Consider the following 14494-nt stretch of genomic DNA (forward strand, 5'->3'; position numbering starts at 1 on the left):
TTGTTGCAAACAGGATGCATGTTTTGGAATATTTGTATTCTGTACAGGCTTCCTTCTTCTCACTCTGACAATTAGGTTAGTATTGTGGAGTAACTACAATGTTGTGGTTTCGTTCCTCTCCGGCAATTGAGCTATGAAGGAAGCCTGTATCTTTGTAGTGACTGGGTGTATTGATACACCATCCAAAGTGTAATTAATAACTTCACCATGCTCCAAGGGATATTCAATGTCTGCTTTTTATTTTATTTGTACCCATCTACCAAAAGGTACACTTCTTTGCGAGGCATTGGAAAACCTCCCTGGTCTTTGTGGTTGAATCTGTGTTTGAAATTTACTGCTCGACTGAGGGACCTTACAGATACTTGAATGTGTGGGGTACAGAGATGAGGAAGTCATTCAAAAAACATGTTACACACTATTATTGCACACAGAGTGATTCCATGCAACTTATTATGTGACTTGTTAAGCAAATGTTTACTCCTGAACATATTTAGGCTTGCATTAACAAATGGGGTTGAATACTTTCATATTTTCATTTTAAATTAATAATAAAAACACAATTCCACTTTGACATGATGGGGTATTGTGTGTTGGCCAGTGACCAAACATCTCCCTTTAATCCATCTTAAATTCAGGCTGTAACACAACAAAATGTGGAAAAAGTCAAGGCGTTTACATTTCAGTCATTTAGCAGACACTCTTATCCAGAGCAACTTACAGTAGTGAATGCATACATTTCATACATTTTTTCTCTCCGTACTGGTACCCCGTGGGAATCGAACCCACAACCCTGGCGTTGCAAACACCATGCTCTACCAACTGAGCCACATGGGTAGACTAGCCTACTTGTAGTAGAAAAAGTATATGAAACTGCACAGTGGGTGGAAGCTTGTTGATTGCTTGCGTCATTATCACCTGCGCTGCAATACTGTTGAAGTAGTATGAACTGCACAGTACTGTGGAGTCCTGTTGAGGTAGTATGAACTGTATAGTACTGTGGAGTCCTGTTGAGGTAGTATGAACTGTATAGTACTGTGAAGTACTGCTGAAGTAGTATGAACTGTATAGTACTGTGGAGTACTGTTGAGGTAGTATGGACTATATAGTACTGTGGAGTACTGTTGAGGTAGTATGAACCGTATAGTATTGTATAGTACTGTGAAGTACTGTTGAGGTAGTATGAACTGTATAGTACTGTGGAGTACTGTTGAGGTAGTATGAACTGTATAGTAGTGTGGAGTACTGTTGAGGTAGTATGAACTATATAGTACTGTGGAGTACTGTTGAGGTAGTATGAACCGTATAGTACTGTATAGTACTGTAGAGTACTGTTGAGGTAGTATGAACCATATAGTACTGTTGAGTACTCTTGAGGTAGTATGACCGTATAGTACTGTATAGTACTGTGGAGTACTGTTGAGGTCGTATGAACCATATAGTACTGTTGAGTACTCTTGAGGTAGTATGAACCATATAGTACTGTTGAGTACTCTTGAGGTAGTATGACCGTATAGTACTGTATAGTACTGCGGAGTACTGTTGAGGTCGTATAAACTGTATAGTACTGTGGAGTCCTGTTGCTGCAGTATGACCGTATAGTACTGTATAGTACTGTGGAGTACTGTTGAGGTAGTATGAACTGTATAGTACTGTGGGGTCCTGTTGCTGCAGTATGAACTGGACATTGCGGTAGTTTGATCATTTAATCATTTTCAGCTAAGAGGAGACACCGTTTCAAAGTCCTTCCGTCTTTCTCATTAGCGTTGTTAGCGAACACTGTTACTACATTTCCTCAGCACTGTCAGCAGAGCCCATTAGCCATTTTACTCATTAGCATCTCCACCATTAGCAAAGGCTCATTATCAGGACTGAAATCATTAACTCAGGTCATTACTCAATTTATCTATATTAGCCAGCTACTTGCAACAGGAGTCTTTAAGCTTTTTAGGTAAGATTGGTGCGGTGAACACACATGTTTAGTTTGATAAAATCGTATTTATTTATCCAGGAAGTCCCATTGAGATCAAGAGACCTCTTTTACAAGGGAGACCAGACAGAGGTCAGTGTAACGGTTTAGTTGAACAATGTTTGGTGTAACAGAGTAATATATACTGTATCTTCAGTGTAACAAAAACATTCTGTGGTCCATGTGAGAATCAAACCCACAACCTTGGTTTCATAAGCACCACAATCTAACATGCTGACCACACCACTCACATTGCAAAATAAATTTAAACATACATGTTATTCAATTATTGCACCCACATGGCTCGCGCCCGCCAACGAGTGTCTACATTGCCAAGCACTAAAATAGATGCCAATTGCCATATAAAGTCCAAAGAAGAAAAAGCCTGGAAGGAGGAGAGATGACTAGAAACGATTCGGTTGACTGTTTTATGTGTGGATTAATTGTCAGAGTAGAGGACCTTGTGCATTTCAGGTAAAATAACAACTCAATGTTTATATCCCAGGACAAATTAGCTAGAAACAGCAAGCTAGCTAAATAGGACAAATTAGCTAGAAACTGCAAGCTAGCTAGCTAAATTGCCATAAATGTTTAATGCTTTTCGACCTGTTAATATAATTGGTTCAGAGTTTGATTTGATATTTCAACCTCCGTGTCGTGATCGCCTTTGGTGTGGGTGGAAAAAAATCTATTTGCGGATGACAGCGCATGACAGGGCACGCGCGCGGCCGGTTTGGTTACGGTGTAACCATCTGAGCCAACGGCGAAACGACATGACTGTTGGATTAGATAGATATACCTTGATGGGCTAACATTCCATGGAGGGCCCAACGTCTGTGGGTTTTAACTCCTCCATTGTACTTGATGGATGAATTAAGGTCACTGTTTAGTAAGGAACTCCCCTCACCTGGTTGTCTAGGTCTTCATTGAAAGGAAATAACAAAAACCCTCAGTCACTAGGCACTCCGTGGAATGAGTTTGACTCCCTTGGGCTAACTTATTGCACTGGGTATGTTCTCAAACTAAATCAACCTTGCTCTTGAGTGACAAAAACAGCTCAAACACTTCTTATTGTTTTCAGATGTATTGTATGTGTCTGTCAATGATAAATTACAAGCTATAAGATGACTGAGTGGCTTCTGTCACCAAGTAAACATTGATGGATCGGTCTTACAGTGTGTGTGTGTGTGTGTGTGTGCATCTGTGTGTACGCTTGCATCTGTGTGTGCACACACGGCTACATGGGGATCTGTGCAGGTGATTGAAAGACCGCTCGTGCCTGTCAATGCAATACAATTCCACTCCGATGCGCTCTGCAGAGATTGAGAGAACAATGCACATTGCAACGCCTACGGAAGACACTCTGATCCAACTCTGATCGGAGTAATTGTTTGACATTGAGATTTTTGTGTGATTTATCTGACTTGTCCATTCAGACAACAGAAATGTATATTCTGATTGTCCCCCCCAAAAATGTTTTTTTCACTAGTCCCGAACAAGCGTTAATGTCAAGCCCTGGTGTCCTTACTGTCTTCATGCCCACAATGGACTGCTCCACCTTGGTGACGTAGGTGACGTGGTCTTCATTGGAGCGCAGCTCTCTCTGTTGGATCCTCTCATAGATGCCCACCACCATGTCTCTGGGGATGTCAGCTCCATCATCCACACCTAGACACACACACACACCATGGGTTAGTCCCCTCATAGATGCCCACCACCATGTCTCTGGGGATGTCTGCTCCATCATCCACACCTAGACACACACACACACCATGGGTTAGTCCCCTCATAGATGCCCACCACCATGTCTCTGGGGATGTCAGCTCCATCATCCACACCTAGACACACACACACACACACACAAACCATGTTCTAGAAACAGTGGCAATGTTTGAGAGGCCCAAACACACGCATGCAATCCCAAATACACAGACATCCACAAAGAGGCACAATGACAGAAGCCTGTAAACTACTGTAAACTATTTTAAGCTACTGTAAACTACTGTAAACTACAGTAAACTATTGTAAGCGACTGTAAACTACTGTAAGCTACTGTAAACTAGTGTAAGCTACTGTAAACTACTGTAAACGATTGTAAACTACTGTAAACTACCGTAAACTATTGTAAACTACTGTAAACTACTGTAAGCTACTGTAAACAACTAAACTACTGTAAGCTACTGTAAAGTACTGTAAACTATTGTAAACGACTGTAAACTACCGTAAACTACTGTAAACTATTGTAAACTACTGTAAACTACTGTAAGCTACTGTAAACAACTAAACTACTGTAAACTACTGTAAACTACCGTAAACTACCGTAAACTACTGTAAACTACTGTAAGCTACTATAAGCTACAGCACCACATCACATACATGCATGTAGAAACAGCCCAGGCCATGACGCATTCAGTAGTCTTTCTATGGTGTGTGTGTATGTGTGGGTTCGGCGTGTGGGTGTGTGTGCATGCGTGATTTTGAGTCTGTGCGTGTTTATTGTGTGTATGTGTGTGTGTGTGTATTCACCTCAGTGGAGCTTTGAGACAAGAGAGTTGAATGGTGAATGATCTGTGTTCTGTGGTGGAAGAGCCATGCTGTGTGTACACTGACCCACTCTTCCTGTTCCAAGGCCAGGGAATGTGTCAGAGCCACAGGGAGCCCCCTCCCTCCCACACACACACACACACACACACACACACACACACACACACACACACACACACACACACACACACACACACACACCAAGATGGGCACAGCGCACCAAACACACACACACTACGCTGGGCACAGCGCACCAAACATACACACACACTCAGTCCCGATCACTGAGCACGATCAAACACACACACTCAGTCCCGATCACTGAGCACGATCAAACACACACACTCAGTCCCGATCACTGAGCACGATCAAACACACACACTCAGTCCCGATCACTGAGCACGATCAAACACACACCCTCAGTCCCGATCACTGAGCACGATCAAACACACACACTCAGTCCCGATCACTGAGCACGATCAAACACACACACTCAGTCCCGATCACTGAGCACGATCAAACACACACACTCAGTCCCGATCACTGAGCACGATCAAACACACATACTCAGTCCCGGTCACTGAGCACGATCAAACACACACACTCAGTCCCGATCACTGAGCACGATCAAACACACACACTCAGTCCCGGTCACTGAGCACGATCAAACACACACACACTCATATTTCAGTCATGATCACAGAGCACAAACAAACACACTCAGTCAAAGCACACCATCAAACACACACATACAGCGCCTCGACATCAACTCTCTACACACACAGGCACGCACACACACACACACACCACACAACCCCACACACACATACATTCTATTAAAAAATGACAGAAGCAAATGTTGAATTAGTTAATTGCAAAAAACCCTCCTCTTGATGTTGTCTCCAGACTCTAGGTCATCAGGCTGCTGATTATCCTGCACGCCTGTCACCATCGTCTCGCGCACCTGCGCCTCATGACACTCACCTGGACTCCATCACCTCCTTGATTATCTTCCTTACATCTGTCACTCCCCTTGGTTCTTTCCTCAGGTGTTATTGACTCTGTTTCATGTCGGTGCGTTGTTTGTGTTTCGTGGTTATTGTTTCATTTATTTATTAAAACACTCACTCCCTGAGCTTGCTTCCCGACTCAGCGCACTCGTTACAGATGTTATGAAATATCCTGCGCCTGGGGGGAACATTGATATGTTCCCCCCAGGCGCAGGATATTTCATAACATCTGGGGACTGGGGACTGGGGAGAACATATACACTGGGGACTGGGGGGGGAACATATCAACTGGGGACTGGGGAGAACATATCAACAGGGGACAGGGGAGAACATATCAACTGGGGCCTGGTGGGGGACATATCAACTGGGGACTGGGGGGGAACATATCAACTGGGGACTGGGGGAGAACATATCAACTGGGGACTGGGGGGAACATATCAACTGGGGACTGGGGGGGAACATATCAACTGGGGACTGGGGGAGAACATATCAACTGGGGACTGGGTGGAACATATCAACTGGGGACTGGGGGGGAACATATCAACTAGGGACTGGGGGAGAACATATCAACTGGGGACTGGGGGGGAACATATCAACTGGGGACTGGGGGGGCATATCAACTGGGGACTGGGGGGAACATATCAACTGGGGCCTGGTGGGGGACATATCAACTGGGGACTGGGGGAGAACATATCAACTGGGGACTGGGGGGGAACATATCAACTGGGGACTGGGGAGAACATATCAACTGGGGACTGGGGAGAACATATCAACTGGGGACTGGGGAGAACATATCAACTGGGGACTGGGGGGAACATATCAACTGGGGACTGGGGGGAGCATATCAACTGGGGACTGGGGAGAACATATCAACTGGGGACTGGGGGGAACATATCAACTGGGGACTGGGGAGAACATATCAACTGGGGACTGGGGGGAACATATCAACTGGGGACTGGGGAGAACATATCAACTGGGGACTGGGGGGGAACATATCAACTGGGGACTGGGGGGAACATATCAACTGGGGACTGGGGGGGAACATATCAACTGGGGACTGGGGGGACATATCAACTGGGGACTGGGGGGAACATATCAACTGGGGACTGGGGGAACATATCAACTGGGGACTGGGGGGAACATATCAACTGGGGACTGAGGGGGGAACATATCAACTGGGGACTGGGGGGGGAATATATCAACTGGGGACTAGGGGGGAACATATCAACTGGGGACTGGGGGGTACATATCAACTGGGGACTGGGGGGGGAACATATCAACTGGGGACTGGGGGGAACATATCAACTGGGGACTGGGGGGAACATATCAACTGGGGACTGGGGGAACATATCAACTGGGGACGTGGGGGACATATCAACTGGGGACTGGGGGGAACATATCAACTGGGGACTGGGGGAATATATCAACTGGGGACTAGGGGGGAACATATCAACTGGGGACTGGGGGGAACATATCAACTGGGGACTGGGGGGGAACATATCAACTGGGGACTGGGGGGGGGAAATATCAACTGGGGACTGAGGGGGGAACATATCAACTGGGGACTGGGGGGAACATATCAACTGGGGACTGGGGGGACATATCAACAGGGGAATGGGGGGAACATATCAACTGGGGACTGGTGGGGAACATATCAACTGGGGACTGGGGGTAACATATCAACTGGGGACTGGGGGGAACATATCAACTGGGGACTGGGGGGGGAACATATCAACTGGGGACTGGGGGAACATATCAACAGGGGACAGGGGGGACATATCAACTGGGGACTGGGGGGGACATATCAACTGGGGACTGGGGGGAACATATCAACTGGGGACTGGGGGGACATATCAACTGGGGACTGGGGGTAACATATCAACAGGGGACTGGGGAGAACATATCAACTGGGGACTGGGGGGAACATATCAACTGGGGACTGGTGGGGAACATATCAACTGGGGACTGGGGGGAATATATCAACTGGGGACTGGGGGGAACATATCAACTGGGGACTGGGGAGAACATATCAACTGGGGACTGGGGGGGAACATATCAACTGGGGACTGGGGGGAACATATCAACTGGGGACTGGGGGGGAACATATCAACTGGGGCCTGGTGGGGAACATATCAACTGGGACTGGGGGGCACATATCAACTGGGGACTGGGGGGGAACATATCAACTGGGGACTGGGGGGAACATATCAACTGGGGACTGGGGGGAACATATCAACTGGGGACTGGGGGGAACATATCAACTGGGGACTGGGGGGGACATATCAACAGGGGACTGGGGGAACATATCAACTGCGGACTGGGGGAACATATCAACTGGGGACTGGGGAGAACATATAAACTGGGGACTGGGGGGGAACTTATCAACTGGGGACAGGGGGGAACATATCAACTGGGGACTGGGGGGACATATCAACTGGGGACTGAGGGGGGAACATATCAACTGGGGACTGGGGGGAACATTTCAACTGGGGACTGGGGGGACATATCAACTGGGGACTGGGGGGAACATATCAACAGGGGACTGGGGAGAACATATCAACTGGGGACTGGGGGGAACATATCAACTGGGGACTGGTGGGGAACATATCAACTGGGGACTGGGGGGAACATATCAACTGGGGACTGGGGGGAACATATCAACTGGGGACTGGGGGAACATATCAACTGGGGACTGGGGGGAGCATATCAACTGGGGACTGGGGGGAACATATCAACTGGGGACTGGGGGGGACATATCAACTGGGGACTGGGGGGACATATCAACTGGGGACTGAGGGGGGAACATATCAACTGGGGACTGGGGGGAACATATCAACTGGGGACTGGGGGGAACATATCAACTGGGGACTGGGGGGAACATATCAACTGGGGACTGGGGGGGAACATATCAACTGGGGACTAGGGGGGAACATATCAACTGGGGACTGTGGGGAACATATCAACTGGGGACTGGGGGGAACATATCAACTGGGGACTGGGGGGAAACATATCAACTGGGGACTGGGGGGGAACATATCAACTGGGGACTGGGGGCGAACATATCAACTGGGGACTGGGGGGGACATATCAACTGGGGACTGGGGGGAACATATCAACTGGGGACTGAGGGGGGAACATATCAACTGGGGACTGGGGGGGGAACATATCAACTGGGGACTGGGGGGAACATATCAACTGGGGACTGTGGGGAACATATCAACAGGGGACTGGGGGGAACATATCAACTGGGGACTGGGGGGGACATATCAACTGGGGACTGGGGGGGACATATCAACTGGGGACTGGTGGGGAACATATCAACTGGGGACTGGGGGGAATATATCAACTGGGGACTGGGGGGAACATATCAACTGGGGACTGGGGAGAACATATCAACTGGGGACTGGGGGGGAACATATCAACTGGGGACTGGGGAGAACATATCAACTGGGGACTGGGGGGAACATATCAACTGGGGCCTGGTGGGGAACATATTAACTGGGACTGGGGGGAACATATCAACTGGGGACTGGGGGGGAACATATCAACTGGGGACTGGGGGGAACATATCAACTGGGGACTGGGGGGAACATATCAACTGGAGACTGGGGGGAACATATCAACTGGGGACTGGGGGGAACATATCAACTGGGGACTGTGGGGAACATATCAACTGGAGACTGGGGGGAACATATCAACTGGGGACTGTGGGGAACATATCAACTGGAGACTGGGGGGAACATATCAACTGGGGACTGGGGGGGAACATATCCACTGGGGACTGGGGGAACATATCAACTGGGGACTGGGGGGAACATATCAACTGGGGACTGGGGGGAACATATCAACTGGGGACTGGGGGTAACATATCAACTGGGGACTGGGGGGAACATATCAACTGGGGACTGGGGGGGGAACATATCAACTGGGGACTGGGGGAACATATCAACAGGGGACAGGGGGGACATATCAACTGGGGACTGGGGGGGACATATCAACTGGGGACTGGGGGGAACATATCAACTGGGGACTGGGGGGACATATCAACTGGGGACTGGGGGTAACATATCAACAGGGGACTGGGGAGAACATATCAACTGGGGACTGGGGGGAACATATCAACTGGGGACTGGTGGGGAACATATCAACTGGGGACTGGGGGGAATATATCAACTGGGGACTGGGGGGAACATATCAACTGGGGACTGGGGAGAACATATCAACTGGGGACTGGGGGGACATATCAACTGGGGACTGGGGGGAACATATCAACAGGGGACTGGGGAGAACATATCAACTGGGGACTGGGGGGAACATATCAACTGGGGACTGGTGGGGAACATATCAACTGGGGACTGGGGGGAACATATCAACTGGGGACTGGGGGGAACATATCAACTGGGGACTGGGGGAACATATCAACTGGGGACTGGGGGGAGCATATCAACTGGGGACTGGGGGGAACATATCAACTGGGGACTGGGGGGGACATATCAACTGGGGACTGGGGGGACATATCAACTGGGGACTGAGGGGGGAACATATCAACTGGGGACTGGGGGGAACATATCAACTGGGGACTGGGGGGAACATATCAACTGGGGACTGGGGGGAACATATCAACTGGGGACTGGGGGGGAACATATCAACTGGGGACTAGGGGGGAACATATCAACTGGGGACTGTGGGGAACATATCAACTGGGGACTGGGGGGAACATATCAACTGGGGACTGGGGGGAAACATATCAACTGGGGACTGGGGGGGAACATATCAACTGGGGACTGGGGGCGAACATATCAACTGGGGACTGGGGGGAACATATCAACTGGGGACTGGGGGGAACATATCAACTGGGGACTGAGGGGGGAACATATCAACTGGGGACTGGGGGGGGAACATATCAACTGGGGACTGGGGGGAACATATCAACTGGGGACTGTGGGGAACATATCAACAGGGGACTGGGGGGAACATATCAACTGGGGACTGGGGGGGACATATCAACTGGGGACTGGGGGGGACATATCAACTGGGGACTGGTGGGGAACATATCAACTGGGGACTGGGGGGAATATATCAACTGGGGACTGGGGGGAACATATCAACTGGGGACTGGGGAGAACATATCAACTGGGGACTGGGGGGGAACATATCAACTGGGGACTGGGGAGAACATATCAACTGGGGACTGGGGGGAACATATCAACTGGGGCCTGGTGGGGAACATATTAACTGGGACTGGGGGGAACATATCAACTGGGGACTGGGGGGGAACATATCAACTGGGGACTGGGGGGAACATATCAACTGGGGACTGGGGGGAACATATCAACTGGAGACTGGGGGGAACATATCAACTGGGGACTGGGGGGAACATATCAACTGGGGACTGTGGGGAACATATCAACTGGAGACTGGGGGGAACATATCAACTGGGGACTGTGGGGAACATATCAACTGGAGACTGGGGGGAACATATCAACTGGGGACTGGGGGGGAACATATCCACTGGGGACTGGGGAACATATCAACTGGGGACTGGGGGGAACATATCAACTGGGGACTGGGGGGAACATTTCAACTGGGGACTGGGGGGACATATCAACTGGGGACTGGGGGGAACATATCAACAGGGGACTGGGGAGAACATATCAACTGGGGACTGGGGGGAACATATCAACTGGGGACTGGTGGGGAACATATCAACTGGGGACTGGGGGGAACATATCAACTGGGGACTGGGGGGAACATATCAACTGGGGACTGGGGGAACATATCAACTGGGGACTGGGGGGAGCATATCAACTGGGGACTGGGGGGAACATATCAACTGGGGACTGGGGGGGGACATATCAACTGGGGACTGGGGGGACATATCAACTGGGGACTGAGGGGGGAACATATCAACTGGGGACTGGGGGGAACATATCAACTGGGGACTGGGGGGAACATATCAACTGGGGAGGAACATATCAACTGGGGACTGGGGGGACATATCAACTGGGGACTGAGGGGGGAACATATCAACTGGGGACTGGGGGGAACATATCAACTGGGGACTGGGGGGGAACATATCAACTGGGGACTAGGGGGGAACATATCAACTGGGGACTGGTGGGGAACATATTAACTGGGACTGGGGGGAACATATCAACTGGGGACCGGGGGGGAACATATCAACTGGGGACTGGGGGGAACATATCAACAGGGGACTGGGGGGAACATATCAACTGGAGACTGGGGGGAACATATCAACTGGGGACTGGGGGGAACATATCAACTGAGGACTGTGGGGAACATATCAACTGGAGACTGGGGGGAACATATCAACTGGGGACTGTGGGGAACATATCAACTGGAGACTGGGGGGAACATATCAACTGGGGACTGGGGGGGAACATATCCACTGGGGACTGGGGGAACATATCAACTGGGGACTGGGGGGAACATATCAACTGGAGACTGGGGGGAACATATCAACAGGGGACTGGGGGGAACATATCAACTGGGGACTGGGGGGAACATATCAACTGGGGACTGTGGGGAACATATCAACTGGAGACTGGGGGGAACATATCAACTGGGGACTGTGGGGAACATATCAACTGGGGACTGGGGAGAAAATACAGTATCATTTGGCCGTCAGGCTTCCCTCTAGATAGACCCCATTATAGCCAGGGTGGTTCATTGAGGAGCCAATGAGGCTGCTAGGTCTGGAATCATTTCGGCAAATGGAGACACTCGTCAGTGCAGTGACACAGATGCACTCTTGGATATGCTGAGGCATCACTCCACATTATGGAGTCAGCACAGTGGGAGTAAGAGGAGCAGGGTGTGTGTGTGTGGGGGGGATGTGTGCGTGTAAGAGAGATTGAGAGGGGAGGGAGGGAGGGAGCGAGGGGGTGGGGGAGAGTTCTGCTTACTGTGCTTTCACCTAACTTCTCTTATTTTATGTATATTCCATCTCTCCATCTCTCCGTGAACAAATTCAGGTAGTACATCTGACTCTGCAACAACCACATACAACAGCCATTCAGGACCAGCATGGCCCACCACTAGCTAGGCTCTCTGATCCTGGACCAGCATGGCCCACCCCTGTAATAGGCTCTTTGATCCAGGACCAGCATAGCCCACCCCTAGCTAGGCTCTCTGATCCTGGACCAGCATGGCCCACCCCTGTAATAGGCTCTTTGATCCAGGACCAGCATGGACCACCCCTGTGCTAGGCTCTTTGTTCCAGGAACAGCATGGACCACATATAGCTAGGCTCTTTGATCCAGGACCAGCATGGAACACCCCTGTGCTAGGCTCTTTGATCCAGGAACAGCATGGACCACATCTAGCTAGGCTCTTTGATCCAGGACCAGCATGGACCACCCCTGTGCTAGGGTCTTTGATCCAGGAACAGCATGGACCACCCCTAGCTAGGCTCTTTGATCCAGGACCAGCATGGCACACCCCTGTGCTAGGCTCTTTGATCCAGGATCAGCATGGACCACCCCTGTGCTAGGCTCTTTGTTCCAGGAACAGCATGGACCACATATAGCTAGGCTCTTTGATCCAGGACCAGCATGGAACACCCCTGTGCTAGGCTCTTTGATCCAGGAACAGCATGGACCACATCTAGCTAGGCTCTTTGATCAAGGACCAGCATGGACCACCCCTTTGTCAGGCTCTTTGATCCAGGACCAGCATGGCCCACCCCTAGCTAGGCTCTTTGATCCAGGATCAGCATGGACCACCCCTGTGCTAGGCTCTTTGATCCAGGACCAGCATGGTACACCCCTGTGCTAGGCTCTTTGATCCAGGACCAGCATGGCCCACCCCTGTAATAGGCTCTTTGATCCAGGACCAGCATGGCCCACCCCTGTGCTAGGCTCTTTGATCCAGGACCAGCATGGTCCACCCCTGTGCTAGGCTCTTTGATCCAGGACCAGCATGGCACACCCCTGTGCTAGGCTCTTTGATCCAGGACCAGCATGGTACACCCCTGTGCTAGGCTCTTTGATCCAGGACCAGCATGGCCCACCGCTGTACTAGGCTCTTTGATCCAGGACCAGCATGGCACACCCCTGTGCTAGGCTCTTTGATCCAGGATCAGCATGGACCACCCCTGTGCTAGGCTCTTTGTTCCAGGAACAGCATGGACCACATATAGCTAGGCTCTTTGATCCAGGACCAGCATGGAACACCCCTGTGCTAGGCTCTTTGATCCAGGAACAGCATGGACCACATCTAGCTAGGCTCTTTGATCAAGGACCAGCATGGACCACCCCTTTGTCAGGCTCTTTGATCCAGGACCAGCATGGCCCACCCCTAGCTAGGCTCTTTGATCCAGGATCAGCGTGGACCACCCCTAGCTAGGCTCTTTGATCCAGGACCAGCATGGACCATCCCTAGCTAGGCTCTTTGATCCAGGACCAGCATGGACCACCCCTAGCTAGGCTCTTTGATCCAGGACCAGCATGGACCATCCCTAGCTAGGCTCTTTGATCCAGGACCAGCATGGACCACCCCTAGCTAGGCTCTTTGATCCAGGACCAGCATGGCCCACCGCTGTGCTAGGCTCTTTGATCCAGGACCAGCATGGCCCACCCCTGTGCTAGGCTCTTTGATCCAGGACCAGCATGGACCACCCCTAGCTAGGCTCTTTGATCCAGGACCAGCATGGACCACCCCTAGCTAGGCTCTTTGATCCAGGACCAGCATGGACCACCCCTAGCTAGGCTCTTTGATCCAGGACCAGCATGGCCCACCCCTAGCTAGGCTCTCTGATCCAGGACCAGCATGGACCATGTGCTAGGCCCTTTGATCCAGGACCAGCATGGACCACCCCTAGCTAGGCTCTTTGATCCAGGACCAGCATGGACCACCCCTAGCTAGGCTCTCTGATCCAGGACCAGCATGGACCACCCCTAGCTAGGCTCTTTGATCCAGGACCAGCATGGCCCACACCTAGCTAGGCTCTCTG

At 50.5% G+C, this 14494-nt stretch overlaps 1 protein-coding gene across 3 annotated transcripts in view; it reads right to left on the reverse strand.

The window, feature by feature from the left end:
* Positions 1 to 14494, reverse strand: part of LOC106592487 (IQ motif and SEC7 domain-containing protein 3) — a 376341-nt gene that overhangs the window by 40279 nt on the left and 321568 nt on the right. For all 3 annotated transcript variants that reach the window (XM_045700042.2, XM_045700047.2, XM_045700043.2), the window contains one exon: positions 3495 to 3634. In XM_045700042.2, coding sequence (XP_045555998.1) covers positions 3495 to 3634 — 140 coding nt within the window. The remainder of the gene's footprint in view (positions 1 to 3494; positions 3635 to 14494) is intronic.

Source organism: Salmo salar, chromosome 17 (assembly GCF_965601325.2).
Source record: "Salmo salar chromosome 17, fSalSal1, whole genome shotgun sequence".
In the NCBI taxonomy this organism is placed as follows: domain Eukaryota; kingdom Metazoa; phylum Chordata; class Actinopteri; order Salmoniformes; family Salmonidae; genus Salmo; species Salmo salar.